General features: G+C 45.6%; 1 protein-coding gene across 2 annotated transcripts in view; it reads right to left on the reverse strand.

Annotated features, from left to right (window-relative positions):
• The window catches only part of PDE10A (phosphodiesterase 10A), a 181539-nt gene that overhangs the window by 26024 nt on the left and 137733 nt on the right, over positions 1 to 17782 (reverse strand). For both annotated transcript variants that reach the window (XM_039881383.1, XM_039881373.1), the window contains 4 exons: positions 16901 to 16993; positions 13953 to 14139; positions 3349 to 3491; positions 1154 to 1237 (listed from right to left, as the gene is read on the reverse strand). In XM_039881383.1, coding sequence (XP_039737317.1) covers positions 1154 to 1237; positions 3349 to 3491; positions 13953 to 14139; positions 16901 to 16993 — 507 coding nt within the window. The remainder of the gene's footprint in view (positions 1 to 1153; positions 1238 to 3348; positions 3492 to 13952; positions 14140 to 16900; positions 16994 to 17782) is intronic.

The following is a 17782-nucleotide window of genomic DNA, read 5'->3' on the forward strand; positions in this document are numbered from 1 at the left end:
TGTGTGTGTGTATCAAGAGGACTGTCTAGGTGAGTGAGTATCCTTTCCAAACGAATCCAAATTATTATAGGAATCAAATTAGTAAGTGGCCAACAATGACATCCTGACATGGGACATGAAAGAAACGGCATATATTTTCATTACACGACATTGTTATTTTACATTATCATGTATTTCAATTTAAGTCCTTACCAACTCTCTCAATGAATTCAAGGCAGCTTAAAACAAAAGTGCATCAATATAAAACAGGGCTTTTTGACATACCAGAGAGGAGGGTACAAATAATTTCTAAAAATATGCAACCTGTATTTTCTCTACCAAAAATTTCCAAATGGCCTTAAAATATAAGGTACGTTACTTTAAGAATTTCAACTGGCCAACTGCTATCTAAGAATTAACTGGAGTTAGTTGTCCTATGTGCATCCTCTTAAAACAGCAATTTCTAAATGTACCCAATAGATCTAAGACCCAGAGCTCAATAGGAAAAGAGTGACAACTTAAGTCTAGAGAAACTAAGAGCCTTTATGAGCCACTTAATGACTAAATGAGTAAAAGGGAAAGAAAGCAAATTTTTCCTTGCATTTTGAGTCTGTGCGTTTAAGCCGGAACAGATCAGCTCTGAAGCCCCGGCGGCCTCCAGGGCAGGCAGGCGTGAGCGGGGGAGGTTTGCAACGAGAGTCCGCAAGTAGGTGACAGTGACTCGCCAGGCTTCGAATGGGAGATGTGTTTCTTTCGCACCTTCTCTAACTGCTATGTACGTCGAGAGTTGACACAAAACGTACGCGCGCGTTCCAAAGCGCACTCTGAAACGGCATGTGATTGTGGAGAGTACTAACCCCTCTCTCTGTCAGCCGGGCAGCCTAAGCACTGGTGCTTTGGCTGTACTTTTATTATCAGCTGGTGAGGTGTGTACGTGTGTCAAGGGACAGCCGTGTCGCCAGAGAGCACGGCAGCTTCTAAGGGAAAGATGAAAAGGCTATGGATTTGTTCGACAATCTTCGCCTTTTTTAATTTAAATATTTACAAAAAATAATTTATATACGGCCTATTTTAAGATAATTATCAAGCAAGAAAGTGGCAAGTGATATAGGCAGGGAGAAGAAGAGGTTATGTTGCTAGTAGTTTAAAAAGGAAGTTTTTAGCTCATTCGTACCAGGATGTCCCACAGGACCGATGGACCATGTAGACAAAAATGCCAGGCCACATGTTTTCAAAAGGACCAATGTCAAAGTGGAACCTGAAACGAAAAGCAAGCACAGGTTATGCCTAAACAGCATTAGTGTGAACCTAGTGTGAACCCAGTGAGCAAAGACAGCGATTTCGCCGTCTCTCCAGAAACTGAAACGCACGGGGAGCGCGGCCAGCTCTGCCTCTGCCCTCTCGTCACGTCGCTGTCGTGGCTAACGTTTTCCAGAAGGAAATGCCACCCATTCTCTTAAGAACTCAGTCCAATATTTAAGCCATCGCTTAAATTTTTAAAAAACAACCTGTAAAAACAGCTGTTGTGGTTGTTACCAGAACAATGAAAACGTACCAAAAAATCTCCCATTGTGAACATTACACGTATATAACACAACACGTGGATAAGAAAACCTTACCAAAAAAATTTTTGAGTTGAAAATTATTCTATCTCCTATTTAAATCCAGAAAAAAATTTTCATAAATATAAACATCTAAAGTTATTACCTATTTTCCATTTGCTAACTTAGTTAACCACATTCGTACACAGAATGGTTAGTATTCACAGAAACCATGTTCCTCCAGCTACAACCCTCCGACACCCAATGCGTGCGTTTCCTGCACCCAGCACTTCTCCAGTCCTGACGTTCCGTAGTTCAGGTCACTGCCCAGCCACCTGGACCTGGCGCAGGCCCACTTCAGAGACGAGTCCAGGCCACCAGATCTCTGATGACCAGCGGGAAAGCAGAGGCCCCGCGACCCCTCCTCAGGTCCGACAGCTCCCTGCGGAAGCCCACGGATCAGGGAGGCACTTTCCCTACCACTTCTGGTTTACAGTGAAGTGTGCGACTGAGAAGAGACGCCTCGGGTGAGGGGGGGGGCAGGGCACAGAACTCCCACATGGCCGGGGCCACCGCCTTCCTGGGGCCTTGACTGTTCCGCGGTCCCAAGCTCCCTGAACCCCCGTTTACGCTTTTTCTGAAGGCTTCGTCACAGGGCAGGAGCAGTAACTCACTGGCCTCTGGTGACTGACTCAGCCCCCAGCCCTTCTGCCCTGCCCGAAGGTCCTGGGTGCAGCTGAAAAGGCCAGCACTCTAATTACACGGCTGGTCCTCCGGCCCTGGGACCCCGTCCTCCGAGAGTTGCTCACTGATGTGAACCGAACACTCGTGTAGCTGAGAGATGTTTATTATGAATGACAGAAGACACCCCTCACGCCTGCAACTCAGAGTGTTAGGGGCTCTGTGCCAGGAGCCAGTTAAAAGACTAAATATATGTATTTCTTATTAAACCACAAGAGTTAAAAGATAAACAGGCATATTAAAGGTTTTCAGAGTTTGAGGGAAAAGGAATTCCAGCAGGGCAGTGCCAGGCCGGGGGTGGCTGGGGGCACTGGAAGGGCTGCCGCACAGGGCCCAGGGACAGATGCACGGAGCAGGGGCAGAGGCCGAGGGAGGAAGTGATGTCCTGACCTGGAGGCCCCAGCAGGCTCACGGTTTGCTTTGCCTCCTAGGCCTCCAGGGCATTACTGCCACCTCATCTGATGGCCTCTCCTTTAATTAAGTCAACAACACTATCTTCCCAATAATAAGGCAGTTGTCAGCTCGGGGTCGCTCGTGAGGATTTTCTAGGCAGTTAAACAGTGCTGGCTTGCACTCACAATGGGCGTACAATTTGCCAGTTTCTACCACCGGCAATGACGTGTATTAGCGAGGATTAGAAAACAAAGTGAAAGTTGAACTAATTACTACTAAGTTCTCAAATTTAATTGGTAAATTTAAATTTATAGAGAAATGAACACTTTTAAAAATCTGATGTTAAATGCCATTTTGATTATTAAATATCACCTGGTGTGAACTGTGCAAAAGACTGAGAAAAGCTAACATTTAGGTTAACTCATTTCAAAATTGTGCTCAGCTTTTTTTTTTTTTTTTTTTTTTTAAGGATTATGTGATCTTTTTAAAAGACTTTGGTCTTTAACTCCAAGTTGTATTGTAAGATTTGGAGTCACTTCAGGGGTCAAATGGCACCACAGAACCACATGTGAAACCTGTACTGCCTCAGCGTCCCCGGGCTTGGAGCGCTGTCCCGTCCCCGAGGTGCGCTGTCCCCCGTCCCCATCCCGGAGGCGCGCTGTCCCTGTCCCCAGGCGCCCAGGCGAGCACTCACAGTTCAATCTCCTTGCAGAGCCGGCCCGGGAGGCTGAAGCGCATGAGGCCCTGCCACTCCTCCGCCGTGCAGATGCTGTGGTAGGACAGCTTCTCCATGGTCACCCGGTAGATGCACTCGGAGTGGCGGATCCTGTGGTACATCTGGAAGGCGAACGCGGCAGTAAACGGATCAGGACTATGACACTACTGTCGCTATGCAGGGACAACAGTGACTGCCCATCGCGCCCCATCCCCCTGCACGCTGAAGACGCCTAGGCGCTCGCGCGGTCACGAAGATGCAAAACAAACAGCTCTTTAAACTCTATCTCCGTTTAAGACGACTCATCGGACACCTCCGGGCAGTGAGACGGCTGCGTACTCATCTGCTGTGCCCTGCTCTCAGACTCCCGCTGCAGGGCCGGGGGAGGGAGCATCAGGCTGAAGGGAATGCGACAGGGACCGAGTGAGTCAAGAGTCAAGGTATTTTTTTCTGTGTCTCCTTTTTTAAATATTTAGCTTAATTCTTGGTGATCTCAGAGTCCTCTAGTCCAGGGATTCTCTGAAACGTTTGATGGTGAAGTCCTCTGTCAGTAAAAGAATTTTGGAGACGTGGGCTCAATAAACGTACACTGCTTTATGATCAAAAACACAAACTAAAATAGAAATTTTAGAAAAATAAAATATTTTTAAAATGTCTTACTAAATAAGACTTTTTGTTCTTACTAAACAATAAATTATATATTTTAAAAAGAAAACACAGTAATTAAATGTATGTTATCGACTGTCACGTTGTTCCTTTAATCTTTGTGAGATGGTGACATTTGTGTCCGGTTCAGTGAAGTTCACCTCGTGCGATTTGAGAAGGATGTGCCAAAAAGCATATGCATCCAAATGAAATGGAGTCCTGGCTGCTCTAAAAACATCCCATTGACATTTCAGTTCCCCAACCATTAATATTTTTGGTCGAAATTCAGATACATTTCCATTTTCCCTGATGTCGATCAGTTAATCCTGAGAAGTAATCGATTGAATATTATCGAACAGATTCGAAACCAATGAAACTCTTCCTGGAAAATTTTAATCAGTTAAAATCTGTTTCATAAAATAAAATCATAAAAAAAAATTCAATTTTAAAGGAAGAAAGGGATGTAAAAAGAAATAAAGAATAGATGGAACAAACAGAAAACAAATAAAATGATGGCGAATTTACACCTAAACATAAAAAATATGCACCGTGTAAATATCCTGATTAAAAGGCAAAAATGGTCAGATTGAATAAAAAAAGTAAGATCTAACTTACGCCGTTTACAAGAATCCTACTTTAAATATAAAGACACAAATAGGGTAAAAGAGTGGAAGAGATATACCATTTAACACCAGTAAAAAGAAAGTTAGGGTGTTGGTATTAACATCGGATAATAGCTTTCAGAGCCAACTATTACCAGGAACGAAGAAGGTCATTTCGAAAGAAAAGGGGTCGGTTCATCGAGAGGACATGACAGCCCTAAACGCAGATGGCCGGCTGATGTTCAACGAGGATGCGGAGTCCAGACTGTGCAGAAAGGAGACTTTCTGCAACGAACAATGCTGGAAGGAAGGGTGGAGACCCGCGGGAAAAATGGACGAACGAACCAGTGAACAAACGCTAGTCCTTACCCTGCATCACAGATAAAAACTCACTCGAAACGAATCAGAGATCTAGATGTAAATCCTAGAGGTACAAAACTATGGAAGAAAACATACGACAATCTTTGCTGCCACGCTGACCGCATGATCGTAAGAGAAAAGGCACACATTGGACTTCCTCTGACTCAAACCGCTCCGGACAGAAGCCAGACGAGCCAAACGCCGGGAGCCAGTATCTGCAAGGCGCCTACCTGCACCTAGAGCACATGGAGAACTATCGAAACTCAACGATAGGAAAGCAAATAATCACAAACAAAAATAGTGGGCAAACGATTCGCGAGGACGCTTCACCAGAGAAGACACAGAGATGGCAGAGGTGGAGCGACCAGAACACACACGTGAGGCCGGGGACGTAGCAGGGCACGGCCAGCTTGCAGAGCCATCTGAAGGCTCCCAGAACAGGCAAACACTCCCGACCACGACAGCCTCCCGCAGCTCCGCATTCACCCGGGGACACGAAAGCGCGTGTCCACATGAGGACCTGTGCACCAGGCTCACTGCGGCTTCGTTAGGAGCCAAAAGTAACTCGAATGTGCATCAGCAGGTGACGAAACAGATCACGGCAAACCCATACAATGGCACACTGCTCAGTGAAAAAGGGGTGAACTATTTATACGTGCGACGCCATGGATGAACCTCAAAATAATTATGCTGAGCGAAAGGAGCTGGAGAGAAAGGAATAGTGATTTATGATTCCGCTTATATGAAATAATTCTAGAAAATGCAAAGCAGTTTACAGTGACAGAAAGCAGATCAGTGTTCTCCTCAGACCGGGGAGGATGACGATGACGGGGGTCACGAGGGTGGAATCACAGAGGGGCAGAAGGAAACTGGGGAGTGACAGATACACCCGTCATCCTGACGGTGGTGATGGCCTCACGCGGGGGAGAGGGTGCGTCTACACCCTTGTCTGACTGTACACTCTATGAACATGTGTAGCTTACTGTATATTAATAAACCTCAGTAAAATTATTACAAAATTTCTGCTCAGTCTTTTTAAAGGTACGTGTTCATTTGTACATGTGACATAAATTTCAGGGAGAAAGCCACACAACAATGAAAGTACTTGCAAACATCTGTTTTCAAAGCGCTTGCTTCATGGAATGAGCGCATTTGGAAGAGCAGTGACCTTCTCGTCCATGTGAGATGACACTGGATTCTGGTGGCAGGGTGAGCAGTCAACAGGCCCCGCTGGGTATTTATGTCAGTCAGCACGACCTGTGGGGCTGCGATTCTATGGTAAAGCTGCTGGTGAATAACTACATCGGGCACCAAAATAACACTGCAATTATAATTGCGAACATTACTGAGCACTTAGGGCGTGGCAGGCAGTACGCTAGGTAATTCTCGCAAGCACATTGTAAGGTAATTATCCCTTCTATCATCATTTTATAAACTCATGACTCCTAGTTAGAATCGATTTTATTTTTATCATTTTTATTTGTGAACTTATATTTATACATGTTTGTAAATCTATGCATTTTTAAATTTACAATTTTATGTATTATTTTATAGTGTAATCAGTATAGATAAATAACACATGTATTTTAACTTTACTGCAAAAATAGTATTGGCAAATTTTATAGATATTTTGATCCTCATTTTTCTAAACTACTTGCAACATGAATAGTAGAAAATAATACAATGCAGAATTATCAGTAAATGATTTCACCTTATTCATCCCACCGCGACTACTGAAGGTAGAAAACTATGTTGCCTTTTTAGCTGATTTCACATTAAGTAATCTGCCTGTGACAACTGAGTCGTTAACCTTGGCCTCTCTGTCCAGCCAGAAGAGACGGTGGGGCGCTGCCGTGCCCTGATGACGTACAGACTCAGGCACCAGGACATGGAAGAGGCACAGGGGCCCGAGGGAGCACGACCTGGACACGGGAGTGTAGCAGCACACTTCAGCCATGTGGTATGAAGGCCACCTTTTGTCAGTGAGTAACACTGAGTGTATAACAAGAACACTCAGTTAGTGATCCTGTGCAATGTTTTGCTTGCGGCTCATTTCTGTAATAACGCTCACTGCGTTTATGGCTGGTGGCGTTTGGAGGCCACCCTAAGGCTACTGAAGTCCCCTGTGGGCCCGGAGCCACCTACAGAGAGCAGCCGAGAGCCAAGCCGGGTCAGCCGCCCAGTCACCTGCGGGCTCTCCGCTGGGCAAGTTCCCCTCCAGCACTTCTTGTTTATGAATCCAGGCCGACCCTTCATTCTGTGCCCTGGGTCTCCGTGTGTGGGCTGTGGGCACCGCGGCACGTAACCCAGGGAGGAACGCGAGGGTTCGGTGGGACCCCCCACGTAAGGGACCGAGCACTGTGCTGGGCTCTCAGTGCCCTAGTGCCCTGGCACCCTGTCCCCCCGTTTCCCGTGTTTCCTTGGGCAAGTCCTCCTCGGTGGCCAGGCCACCGTGCAAGGGCCAACTGTGCACCCCATGTCCACCGTGGGCCGCATGCGCGGAGGGGGCCGCCCCGCACAGGAGCAAGGCCTGCTGCTTCAGACAGCTGGCTCCGCAGCTCCCGCTGGCACGGGGGACCATGCACCAGATTCAAGTAGCTTCTGGGGAAGCTGGGGCTGTAACGATGCTCGTCCTGCTATTTAAGTTGAGGGATCGTCCCTGCTGTCTGTCTAATTCACATTTCGATTCCAACTGACAAACTATTTGTTCAGTATAATATCTGTCCATAGCATTAAATGGTACCATGAATAAAATTAATTTGGTTCTCAAAATAAACCCTAAAGTCAAAGACACATCCCACACAGGCGCAGAGAACGCTGAACAAGGAACCTCGCACTGTTTATTAGTTGCATAAAACAGTGCTGCACTGGACGGCAGGACGGTTGGGCCCAGCAGAGGTGGCGGCTCGTGGTTCTGGGACGTGAAGGCCACGCAGGACGGGACGCCTGGCCACAGCTGCGTGAGAAGCGGCTGCGTGGGGACGCGGTCCTGGGCACAGGGTCCCCGCAGGGGAGGTGGGTCCAGATGAATGTGGATAGTGACCATCAAGTAAACCAGTAAGCGAATGGATGAAGGAAGAGACCAACGCCAGGAAAAATCCATGGCTTGGCACCCCCTGCGGACTGAGTTGATGAAAAATCATTGAAAGATGGAAAACATACTGTTGCAAAAACGGGGCACTTGACACGTGACTCCCACCGCCTGCACAGCTATTCCGGCGACTGGAAGCCACGGTACCAAAAGGCAAAGGGCTAATTTTTTTTCACTTTGACCAAATCCTAAGTGTTTAAAATGAAACCAAAGGGAGAAAAAGGAAAAGATTATTTCTGACGTCACGTTCTTACCACGAGGACGTACGTGAACTCAGAAGGAGGCAGAGAGAGAGGACAAACGAACAGGAGCACGACTCGCACCGCGCGCCAGCGCACTCCGCCCCACGCACGGCGCTGACGCCCTGTGAGCAAGAACTGCTGGTTCTCCTCCTCTGCCAGCTCGGGAGTGTGCCCTCAGGGTGGACACCAAACGGCCCTGTTAGCTCTTTCTCGCTATTCTCCAGTGAGCCGGTGAGGCAAATGCCAACTGTAAGGAAAAGCAATTTAGCCTGTGAAAGCAACAGACTATCTATCTATCTATCTAAACAATGAATTTGGATTTCGTGCATTTTATATATTTAGATATACACATATGTGTACACACCCACATATGTATATGTAACATATATATATGTAAGACACATACACATGTGTATCTACATCAAATAGAGTAACATCAAAGGGCGTAAGCTCGAATGCGTGCTACGGAGCACGCACTGTGCGGATAAGAATTTTACCTGTATTATCTCACTTAAGTCGCGACAGTCCCAGGGGATAGGTTATTATAATACCTGGTTGTTTCTTTAAAATCGTAACACATATAAGTAAACGAGTTGACTGTTTCAGTTTTAAAAGACTCTCGGTGCTCTTAAGCGGTTACTTTTCCACTGACAGGACTGTCAACGATCTACTAAATACAAAACAAAGATGCTGACCGGAGATCTGGCCCTTTGAGGGAGTAAGAGGGTGGGATCCCACGAACTGCAGATGGCATTGTGCGTGTTCACACGGCCACGCGCCTTGTCTCCTGGACAGGCCTCTTGATCAAACAAGGTGGCTGAGCCGGACGACAAAATGCGCTGCACCACGATCACGCTCGGTACGAGACGCGATTCTCACGCGGGAAACACGATCTTATCAAAGATTCAGTAAATCTGTTCAAGAGCTGAGATATTTTGAATTTCCAAGCACTAACACGCTCAACCTGACTTAAAAACAGCCAGCGGTTAATGGCGGCATTTCTGCACGAAGCTTTTTCATATTTATCACCTTCCTAAATATTTATGTATGTTCTCTAGAAACAAGAAGGCCACTAAGCAGAGGCGGGGAGCCTAGGGATGTGAGGAGCTGCTTAGGACAATGCTCGCTAAACGGTGTTTTTCTTCATCTTCCTATAATGCTCAGGGGAAAATCTGTTCAAAACACATCGCGTCAAGGGGCGCCCGGGTTGCGGCCCCCAGTCTGGAGCTCCGGGAACCGCCATCTCCAACAGGGAAGGCGGGAGAAGAGAGTGGCCGTTGTCACTGGGGCCAGCACGACGCGGGAGCTGCTCCCTTGCACACGTGGAAGGATGCTCGCCCTCCCGCCAGGCCAGCGGGGCCACGGTAGGGACGTGTGAGAGCTGGCGCGGTCTGGAAACGAGCCGAAGGCCGGGGAAGGGGAGGACACGGGCCCCACGAACGAAGGCGGAGGTGGAGGCGGAGGAGGCGGTCGCTCTTTCTTCGAGTTGGAAAACCGTCCAAACAATGTAATTTCTATGAGCTTTAATGAGAAAAAATACTACGGTAAAAAAAAAAAGGGGGAACAAACTCCGCGGAGAGCTGAAGCTTCACTGCACAGATTTCAACACGCGCCCTCGAAGCAGCCTGAACCGGGGGCGGGACAGCGCCCCGTCCAGAGCCGGCCAGCCAGGCGACGACCTGGCACGATGCTGGCACATACGCTACCCACCACTGCCGGAGAGCAGAGATCAAGGTGCTGAGAAAAACTGCAAGTCATTTCCAGTGAAAGCCAATTCCACTAATTTACCCTGAGTAATTTACCTAAAATAATCGACGTAAAAATAGGATGCTATCAACTCGCTCGTGACTTTTCAGGAATGCTGTTTTTATTACTTTAGTTTAGTATTTGGTTTGGTCTAACCGCCTAATCATGCTCGAATCCAAGTGTGACGACGTCGTGGTCAGGGGCTCAGAAGAGCCTTGAGTCCCCGGACGACGCCCCCAGGAACTCAGGTGGCTTAAACCGACACGCACGTGATCTTGGGAACACACCCTCGGCCTTCAGAGGACACAGGGGAATGCGGCCAGACTGTAAGAGGCTCGACGTCTCCCTCCTCGACTCTCGCCCATACTCTCACCTGAAAGTGAGTTCTGCCCACCTCACATCTCCAAATAACCCCTTCTCAAACTGCTCGGATGCAGAAACCTCTTAAAACAAACGGACAATTAAAATATTGGCGTTAATGCGGTCCGGCAGTGTGCTCTAAAGCTCTCATAAAATAGTAAAGAAATCGGCCTCAATAAATTTTCGGCGAATAGGTCACTCGTTTTTGGTGATGGAACTTTCAGGACTTTTGGGCATCTCAGCGCATGTGAAGCTCAATTTCAGAAACACTACGGTAACAGAACTCTCCCTGCTCCCATCCACTTACGAACAAAAGCCTACAGCTTCCTTAAACATGAACGGACAAGCAGGCATAAGATCGATGCTGAGCCGTGGGGGCCAACTTTCTCCACGTCAAAGAACAGAGTTCCAGAGACGGAAATGAGATGACTAGAAGGGATTCTGGGACATTCGACCGGAGGTATAAATATAAACCTCAGAGAGACAAAGAAAGAAAATGGACGTGAAGATTTATTGTAAACTCTCTTCACAAATAGTGAGGGGGAGCAGGACGCGTCACTGGAGAAACCCAGCAGCCAGCACCTCAGCTGAGTGAGCAAAGTTCCCGCCACCAGTAGTGGTATGTGGCCGCCTGCAGGGGATACGGGGAGAACATATGATTCTGTGATATTCCTGTCGAAATTACAACCTTAAAACAATCACGAGGAAACACCAGACAAAACCAAATTAAGATGCAAGTAAGTGGCCTGTGTGCTTCAAAAACGCCAGCGCCAGGAAGGGCGGAGCGAGGAGCGGTTCCCGCGTAAAGGGGGCTGAGGAGGCCTCGAGGGTCAAGGCGCCTGTCGGGGGCCGACGTGTGCCCCCCAAACTCAGACAGTGGGACCCAAATCCCAGTACCTTAGAGAATGATCACAATTATAGAGGGGCTTTTAAAGAAGTGATTAAGGTAAGATGAGCTCAAAAGGTGGGCCCTAACCGAATAACATGAGTCCTTACTCGAAGAGCTCAGGACACAGACACGCGCAGAGGAAAGCCCATGTGAACACAGGAGGCGCCACCTACGAGCCAAGAACGGCCTCAGAAGAAACCAAACCTACCTATGCCTTGACCGTGGACTTCCAGTTGCCAGAAATGCAGAAAATAAACTTTGTGGTTTAAACCAGGGGTCCCTAACCCCTGGGCCACAGGCCAATACCAGTCTGTGGCCTGTTAGGAACTGGGCCACAGAGCAGGTGAGCGGAGGGCGAGTGAGCAAAGCTCCATCTCTATCTGCAGCCGCTCCCCAGCGCCAGCATCACCGCCTCAGCTCCGCCTCAGCTCACCAGGCATCAGATTCTCACAGGAGCCACAAAGGTTGGGGACAACTGGTTGAACCACCCAGGCTATGGTATTTGCTATGGCAGCCCTAACAAAGCAATACAGTACCAATGAGAATTTCTTGATTCTATAAACTGTGCAGTGGAAAAAGAAGATAATATCCTTGTTTTGGGAAAATACAAACTGAAGTATTTTAGTGGTTATGAGACACTGTCTGAGACATATTCTCAAACACATCAGAGAAAGCTGGTCTCCAGGATGAGAGACGGAGGAGACCATCACAGCAAAAATGACAACAGACTCACTGCTGGGGGCAGGGGAAAGGTCTACGGAATTCTTTGTACTATTTTTGCAACTTTGCTTTCTGTCTGAAATTATTTTAAATTATTTCAAAACAAAAAGTGTAAAAAACTTATGCCAGACCTAGTTTCACTCTAATAGGGTGAAACCTATGAATGGGTACGGTAACTATTTTTGTTTTAAGCCACAGCCATCTCATTAAGAAATGATAGTTTCCAATAATTCATGCTTTTCATTTTTGACATTTATCGAAATATTTCATAAGATGCTTGCTTTGATCACACAGATACTAATAAGGCTCATATAATCTACTACTATGACATATACTAACCACAACCCAAAATTAATTTATAACACTCATTATAAATGTTTGGTTTAGAATATCATCTTAGGGCGACTCATAAAACACTTTTTAACATATAAATATATCAGAATAAACTTTTGCAGGGTAACGGAAGTACAAGTTCGGAGAGAGAAGGGAACGATGCTGCGTTTCCAGGCGTGCGAGCCCATCGCTGTATCGTTTTGAATGGACTACAAGGGTGTCCGGTTGCTACAGCGCTTAGTTTCCACCGGGTTCACTTTTAAAAATAAGAAAACCTGATTGGCTAAAGAAGCTGTGGCACATATATACAATGGAGTATGACTCAGCCATAGAGATGAAATACTGCCATTTGCAACAACATGGATGGACCTCAAGATAATCATACTAAGCGAAATAAGCCAAACAGAAAAGGTTGAAAATCATATGATAGCACATATGTGGGATATAAACCTAAAAGCAACAATGAACAGGACAGAGACTCATGGACATGGACAATGGACTAGTGGTGACCAGAAGGGAGGGGGAAAATAAAAAAATAAAATGTTAAAAAGAATTATGTATATATAGTATGAAAAAAATGTTAAAGTGGCATTTAAAAAATAAAAATAAGAAAATCAATATTCAGAGTGTACTGGAAATTACATTCTCTGCAACTTTTAATGTTTGAAGCATCATATATATTTGACGACTGTTACTAGTTTATTTCTGATGAGCTAAGTGACAGTAAATGCCCCATGACCGGGCCCCGCGGTGACACGAAGAGGGGGTGGGCACTTTCGCTAAATAACAGCGCAGGCTGGACTGCCGCGGTGACCTGTAGTCACGGGAGCATGAGTTTCGCCATTTTTGCTCCTAGTCGTCACTCAGCAGTTTCCACTGGTCACAGGTTCGTCCTGTGGACTCGGCTCCATGTCCAGAAAGGTGACCTCTAAACCATGACGTGGTAACCACCATTCACAGTGGCTGAGCTTGACACAGAGGTTAACAAAATTCCGCCTAACTTCAAAATTCCAGCAACGTCACTAAAGGTGACTAGAACTTTTGGAATACTAAACGCTCATCTCATTTAAAATATGAAAGCGTAACAGAAGGGTGATAAACTCAACTGCTTTCGAGTGAGATGCCATAAAATGAAGAGAAGCTCGTTTTATCACTCAGGAAACGGGCGGGCCCGCCGTGAGGGCTGCATGGGTGACACCTGTGACGAGGGGGCCAAGCAGTCGCCTCGCTTCTCGCGAGAATCTTTCCTGTCACGACTCTTCTGTACAACAATCTCAAACGCAGCACGTGTGACAAACAGCAAGGGTTCAGAAAACATTTTCCTTACTCGTTTCACTATGATCCTGTGAAATATAAACCTTATGCTGAACATCTTATCTTTAACTTCATTTTTCTTTTTAACAAATTCACGCCTTCAAGTCAAGTATTAAATTTTTATGTCTTCCAAGGCATTTTAAGGCATTTCCTAAAACATGTGCCACCAGGAATCACTGTTTCTGGTTTACGAAGGAAACGTAAATGGAAAAAAAAAACTTAAACTACTTTAAGGTTTTACAATTGAGTAGTAAGAAAGGTATTGAACGATTATTACTTACGTTGGCACAGTGTAAGGCTAAAGCACAAAAGACGGCAAACATTTTGAAGTTGTTTTCATCCGTTTTGGAAAAGGCACTGCCACTGATTTTGTTCACCATCTGCACCACCCCGATCACGCTCCCTCGACTGACGATGGGCATGCACAGGATGTTGCGGGTGGTGTAGCCTGTGTACAAGTCCACTTCTCTGTGGGGAGGTTCGGGCACAAACACCACCACAAATGGAAAAAGAGAAAGGAAGAAGATCAACTACACGTGCATCGCAAATCCCGACTCACTTTTGCAATTCACATACTTCTGTTACAAATAACTATAATGGAACCGTTAGCTTCTAAAAGTCAAGGACGATGTGACAAATTTAAAGTGTTTTATTAAAACCTTTTTAAAAAATTTTCTAACCAACGTCGTTTTGTTTCTTTGAGAGTTTTTCAGAAGTGTCTGGGAGGCCTTCGGCTTATTGTTCGGTTTTAAGTAGCCGGTATTACTATGAAATCGCAAACTGTGGATTCAGAGAAAAATATAATAAACTTGGTAAAATAACATGTTCCTTTGAATGTGGTTACATTTGTGAAAGCTGCAACTTGCTTAACAAACAAGAAGGGGAACCGTCAACTAAAACTCAGAGCAGGGGTCAGCACACTCTGCCCAGGCCACGGCAGCCCACTCCTGTTTCTAGACAGGGTTTTAACAGGACATGACCGTGCCTTCCTTAACGATTGCCACCACCCTGTGACAAAGACATTGAGGCCCATAAAGACAGAAGTACTACTGCCTGATCCTTCACAGAAAAGGTCTGCTGACTCTCTGATTCAGAGGAAACGGCTTTTGAAAATAAGATTCGGTTCCACAGAAGCAGCCATATAACCAAAAGTGGCTCGTCAGACAGTAGTCTTCGGTGCCCGGCCTCTCTCCCCTAGAGGAATGTTTTGGGGAGCATTTCCATGCTGCTGCCTGTGACTGGTTGCTGAGCAGTGTCCCACAGCACGGATATACCGCATCTCATTTATCTATTCACTAGTTAATGGACGTCATTATTTGCTAACAGCCAATTTGGGGCAATTATGAATAATGCTGCTTTGAAGATGTGCATGCACATCTTCGTGTTGATGGATGTTATCATTTTTCTTAGAGATACCTAAGAGCGGGACTGGCTGAGCATAGTCAGTGTACACTTAAATTTACGAGAAACTGTGAAACTGTTTTCCAATGGGTGCGCCGTTATACACTCCGTCGCAAAGTATGTGCGCCCCAGTTTCCGCACGCCCTTGCCCACCCTTGCTCGTGTCAGTCTGTTAAAACGTTAGCCGTTCGGGTGGGTGTGCAAAGGGACCTGTCCGTCCAGTCTACCTCTTCCTCACGTCAAGTGCCTCGTCACATGTCTAAAGGCCATTCGTATCTTTTCTCTGTGAAGTATCTGCTAAAACCTTGTGCCATGTTTATTAAATTGGGTTATCTTACTTGTTATGTTGGAAAAGCTGTTTACATATTTTAGATACAGTATTTTGTCAGATAAACATTGTGTAAATATTTCTTACCATCTGTTACTTTCCTTTCATGTTAATAGTTGGCCCAGACATTTTCATATAAAGGTTTCATATAAGGATATGTAAATATTTTCAATATGTAAGCTCTCAAACAAGTTTGTTTTCTTTAAAAAAAACAGATTTTCAGCATACTCTTTATTGGTAAGACAGATTACTAGGCTATAGCTGTGCTTATATAAGAGTTTTACATATTTGACATTAATCAAATATCTGATAAAACTTCCTATTACTGATGTTATTCAATTGCTCCTTAAAATAAAGCAAACATTCGAATTACCCACATACGGTGGTCGAACTTTCTAGAGTCTTAACGGTCACAGCATCAGTCTTGATACTCAATTTCTAGAGATTTATTAAAACCACATTTATATAATTTGGTTTCTAGTTCTCAAAAGAAACTCAAAAGAAAACAAAATTTTTATAAGCCATCTAACTCAACTTTAATAATATCGGATAAAAGCGGTGACCTTTTGAGTTCCTACTTTTGCGTGTCAGGTAAAGCCGACATTTTATGAATATCATCTCTAATCTTAAAAACAAAAACAAAACTACAAGACAGGCATTATCGTTCCTATTTTAACGACGAGGAAATTCAGGCTCAGAGACATGAAGTAGCTTAATCCAGGTCACTCTAGAACAAACAAATGGCAGAACTGTTTCACAAATGTTAGCGATCACATTCGCTTCTAGTCTCTTCCTTTCTTCTTGAAAGAAACGTGAAAGATAAGCTGGGGTGGGGTGGCCCCTGTGTCGCTTCCCAACCCAATTGTCTTCCCCTCTCCCACCGCGTAAATGTAGAGCACGTGCATGCTTGCTGGGTTCCTGTCTTTACAGTACATCAATCTGTTGAATAAATAATACACACCCTGAGTATTTTGCAAAGTTTGCGTAAATGGCATACTACGTCACGTCTCTTTCTGCATCTTTTTCATTCACCACTATTTCTGAACTCATGCATCATTTTAACTGTTAATTATCTTCCTCTTATGAATATACCATAATTTAATAAACCATTTCCAACTGGTAAAAACAAAATGTAGGTACTTTTATCACTACGTGTTATGCAGCCATTTAGAATATGGTTCAGTAGAGAAAACGTCAGAACAAAATGATGACACTATAATGAAAGCAAGCAGCTTTATATACTTAAACTCATGCTTTTTAGTTGCTTTTATAGGATTTTAAACATCTATAGCTGAAAATCACTCATGGTCGAGCATTTTGTAAATATCTGAAACCGTCATTTTGTAAATATCTAAAAACTGCGTGAGTACTGGTCACCGCTGGTCCCAGGAAAGTAGAACAGAGAGCTGAGCAGGAAGGAACGGCCGAGCGGGGTGCGAACGGGCGCCACCCAGAGGCTCCAGCCGGCAGTGCAGGAAGGGCGCGCGGGCCGACTTTCACCTGTTGAAGCGCGGGTCCGCGTAGGCATCTGGGATGTTCAGCACTTCGCCCGTTCTCGCTACTTGACCAGCAATGCCTTTCTCAATTGAAAATCTGCACATACAAAACAGAGGAACATGGCAATTAGCATACAGGTGTGTGAAATAATTCGCAGCACTTCGCTACCACCAAATATTGAACGAAAGAGCATTGCCGCATTTTAAATGCTGTATTAACTTTTCATTTACACATTCTGAATCATCTTATAATTTACAAGATGTTTCTACACAAATTTTCTCAATTACTTCTCACTGTGGTGTGAACTGAGACCGATGTGTTCAGCAGCTTGCTAAAATTCCTGAAGTGTCAGTGGCACAATGAAAACACGAATGCAGGTGAACGCCAACGTGCCTTCTCCACGCACACACCCAGAGTCACACCTACTACACACATGCAGAGTCACACCTACGACACACGCAGTCAGACCTTCTACCACACACGTGACCAGATTCACACCTACGACATCTGAGTCACACCTACTACACCGCAGTCACACCTTCTACCTTTTACCGAGTCACACCCACGACAGTCACGCCTCCTCCCACACACACGCCTCACCTTCCACACTGTCACTTTCACTCACGCTTTTGTCAGTCGGCCATGCGCACACCGGTTTCTCCTTCTGCGCCTCACACACCACGCACCTCATCCGCCACCACACAAAACCAGTCACGCCACCCTGAAACCAGATTCACGCCTAGTGTATACCTGTCACACCTGCTACGTAGGTACACCTTCTACCACCATTGACCAATTCACTTCACCTGCAGCCACACCACTGCGCATGTCACCATTCCACACCCAATAACCAACCAGTCACCCGCACCGCACATGCAGTCGCTC

The sequence above is a fragment of the Pteropus medius genome, unplaced genomic scaffold (assembly GCF_902729225.1).
Source record: "Pteropus medius unplaced genomic scaffold, Ma_sr-lr_union100, whole genome shotgun sequence".
NCBI lineage: Eukaryota > Metazoa > Chordata > Mammalia > Chiroptera > Pteropodidae > Pteropus > Pteropus medius.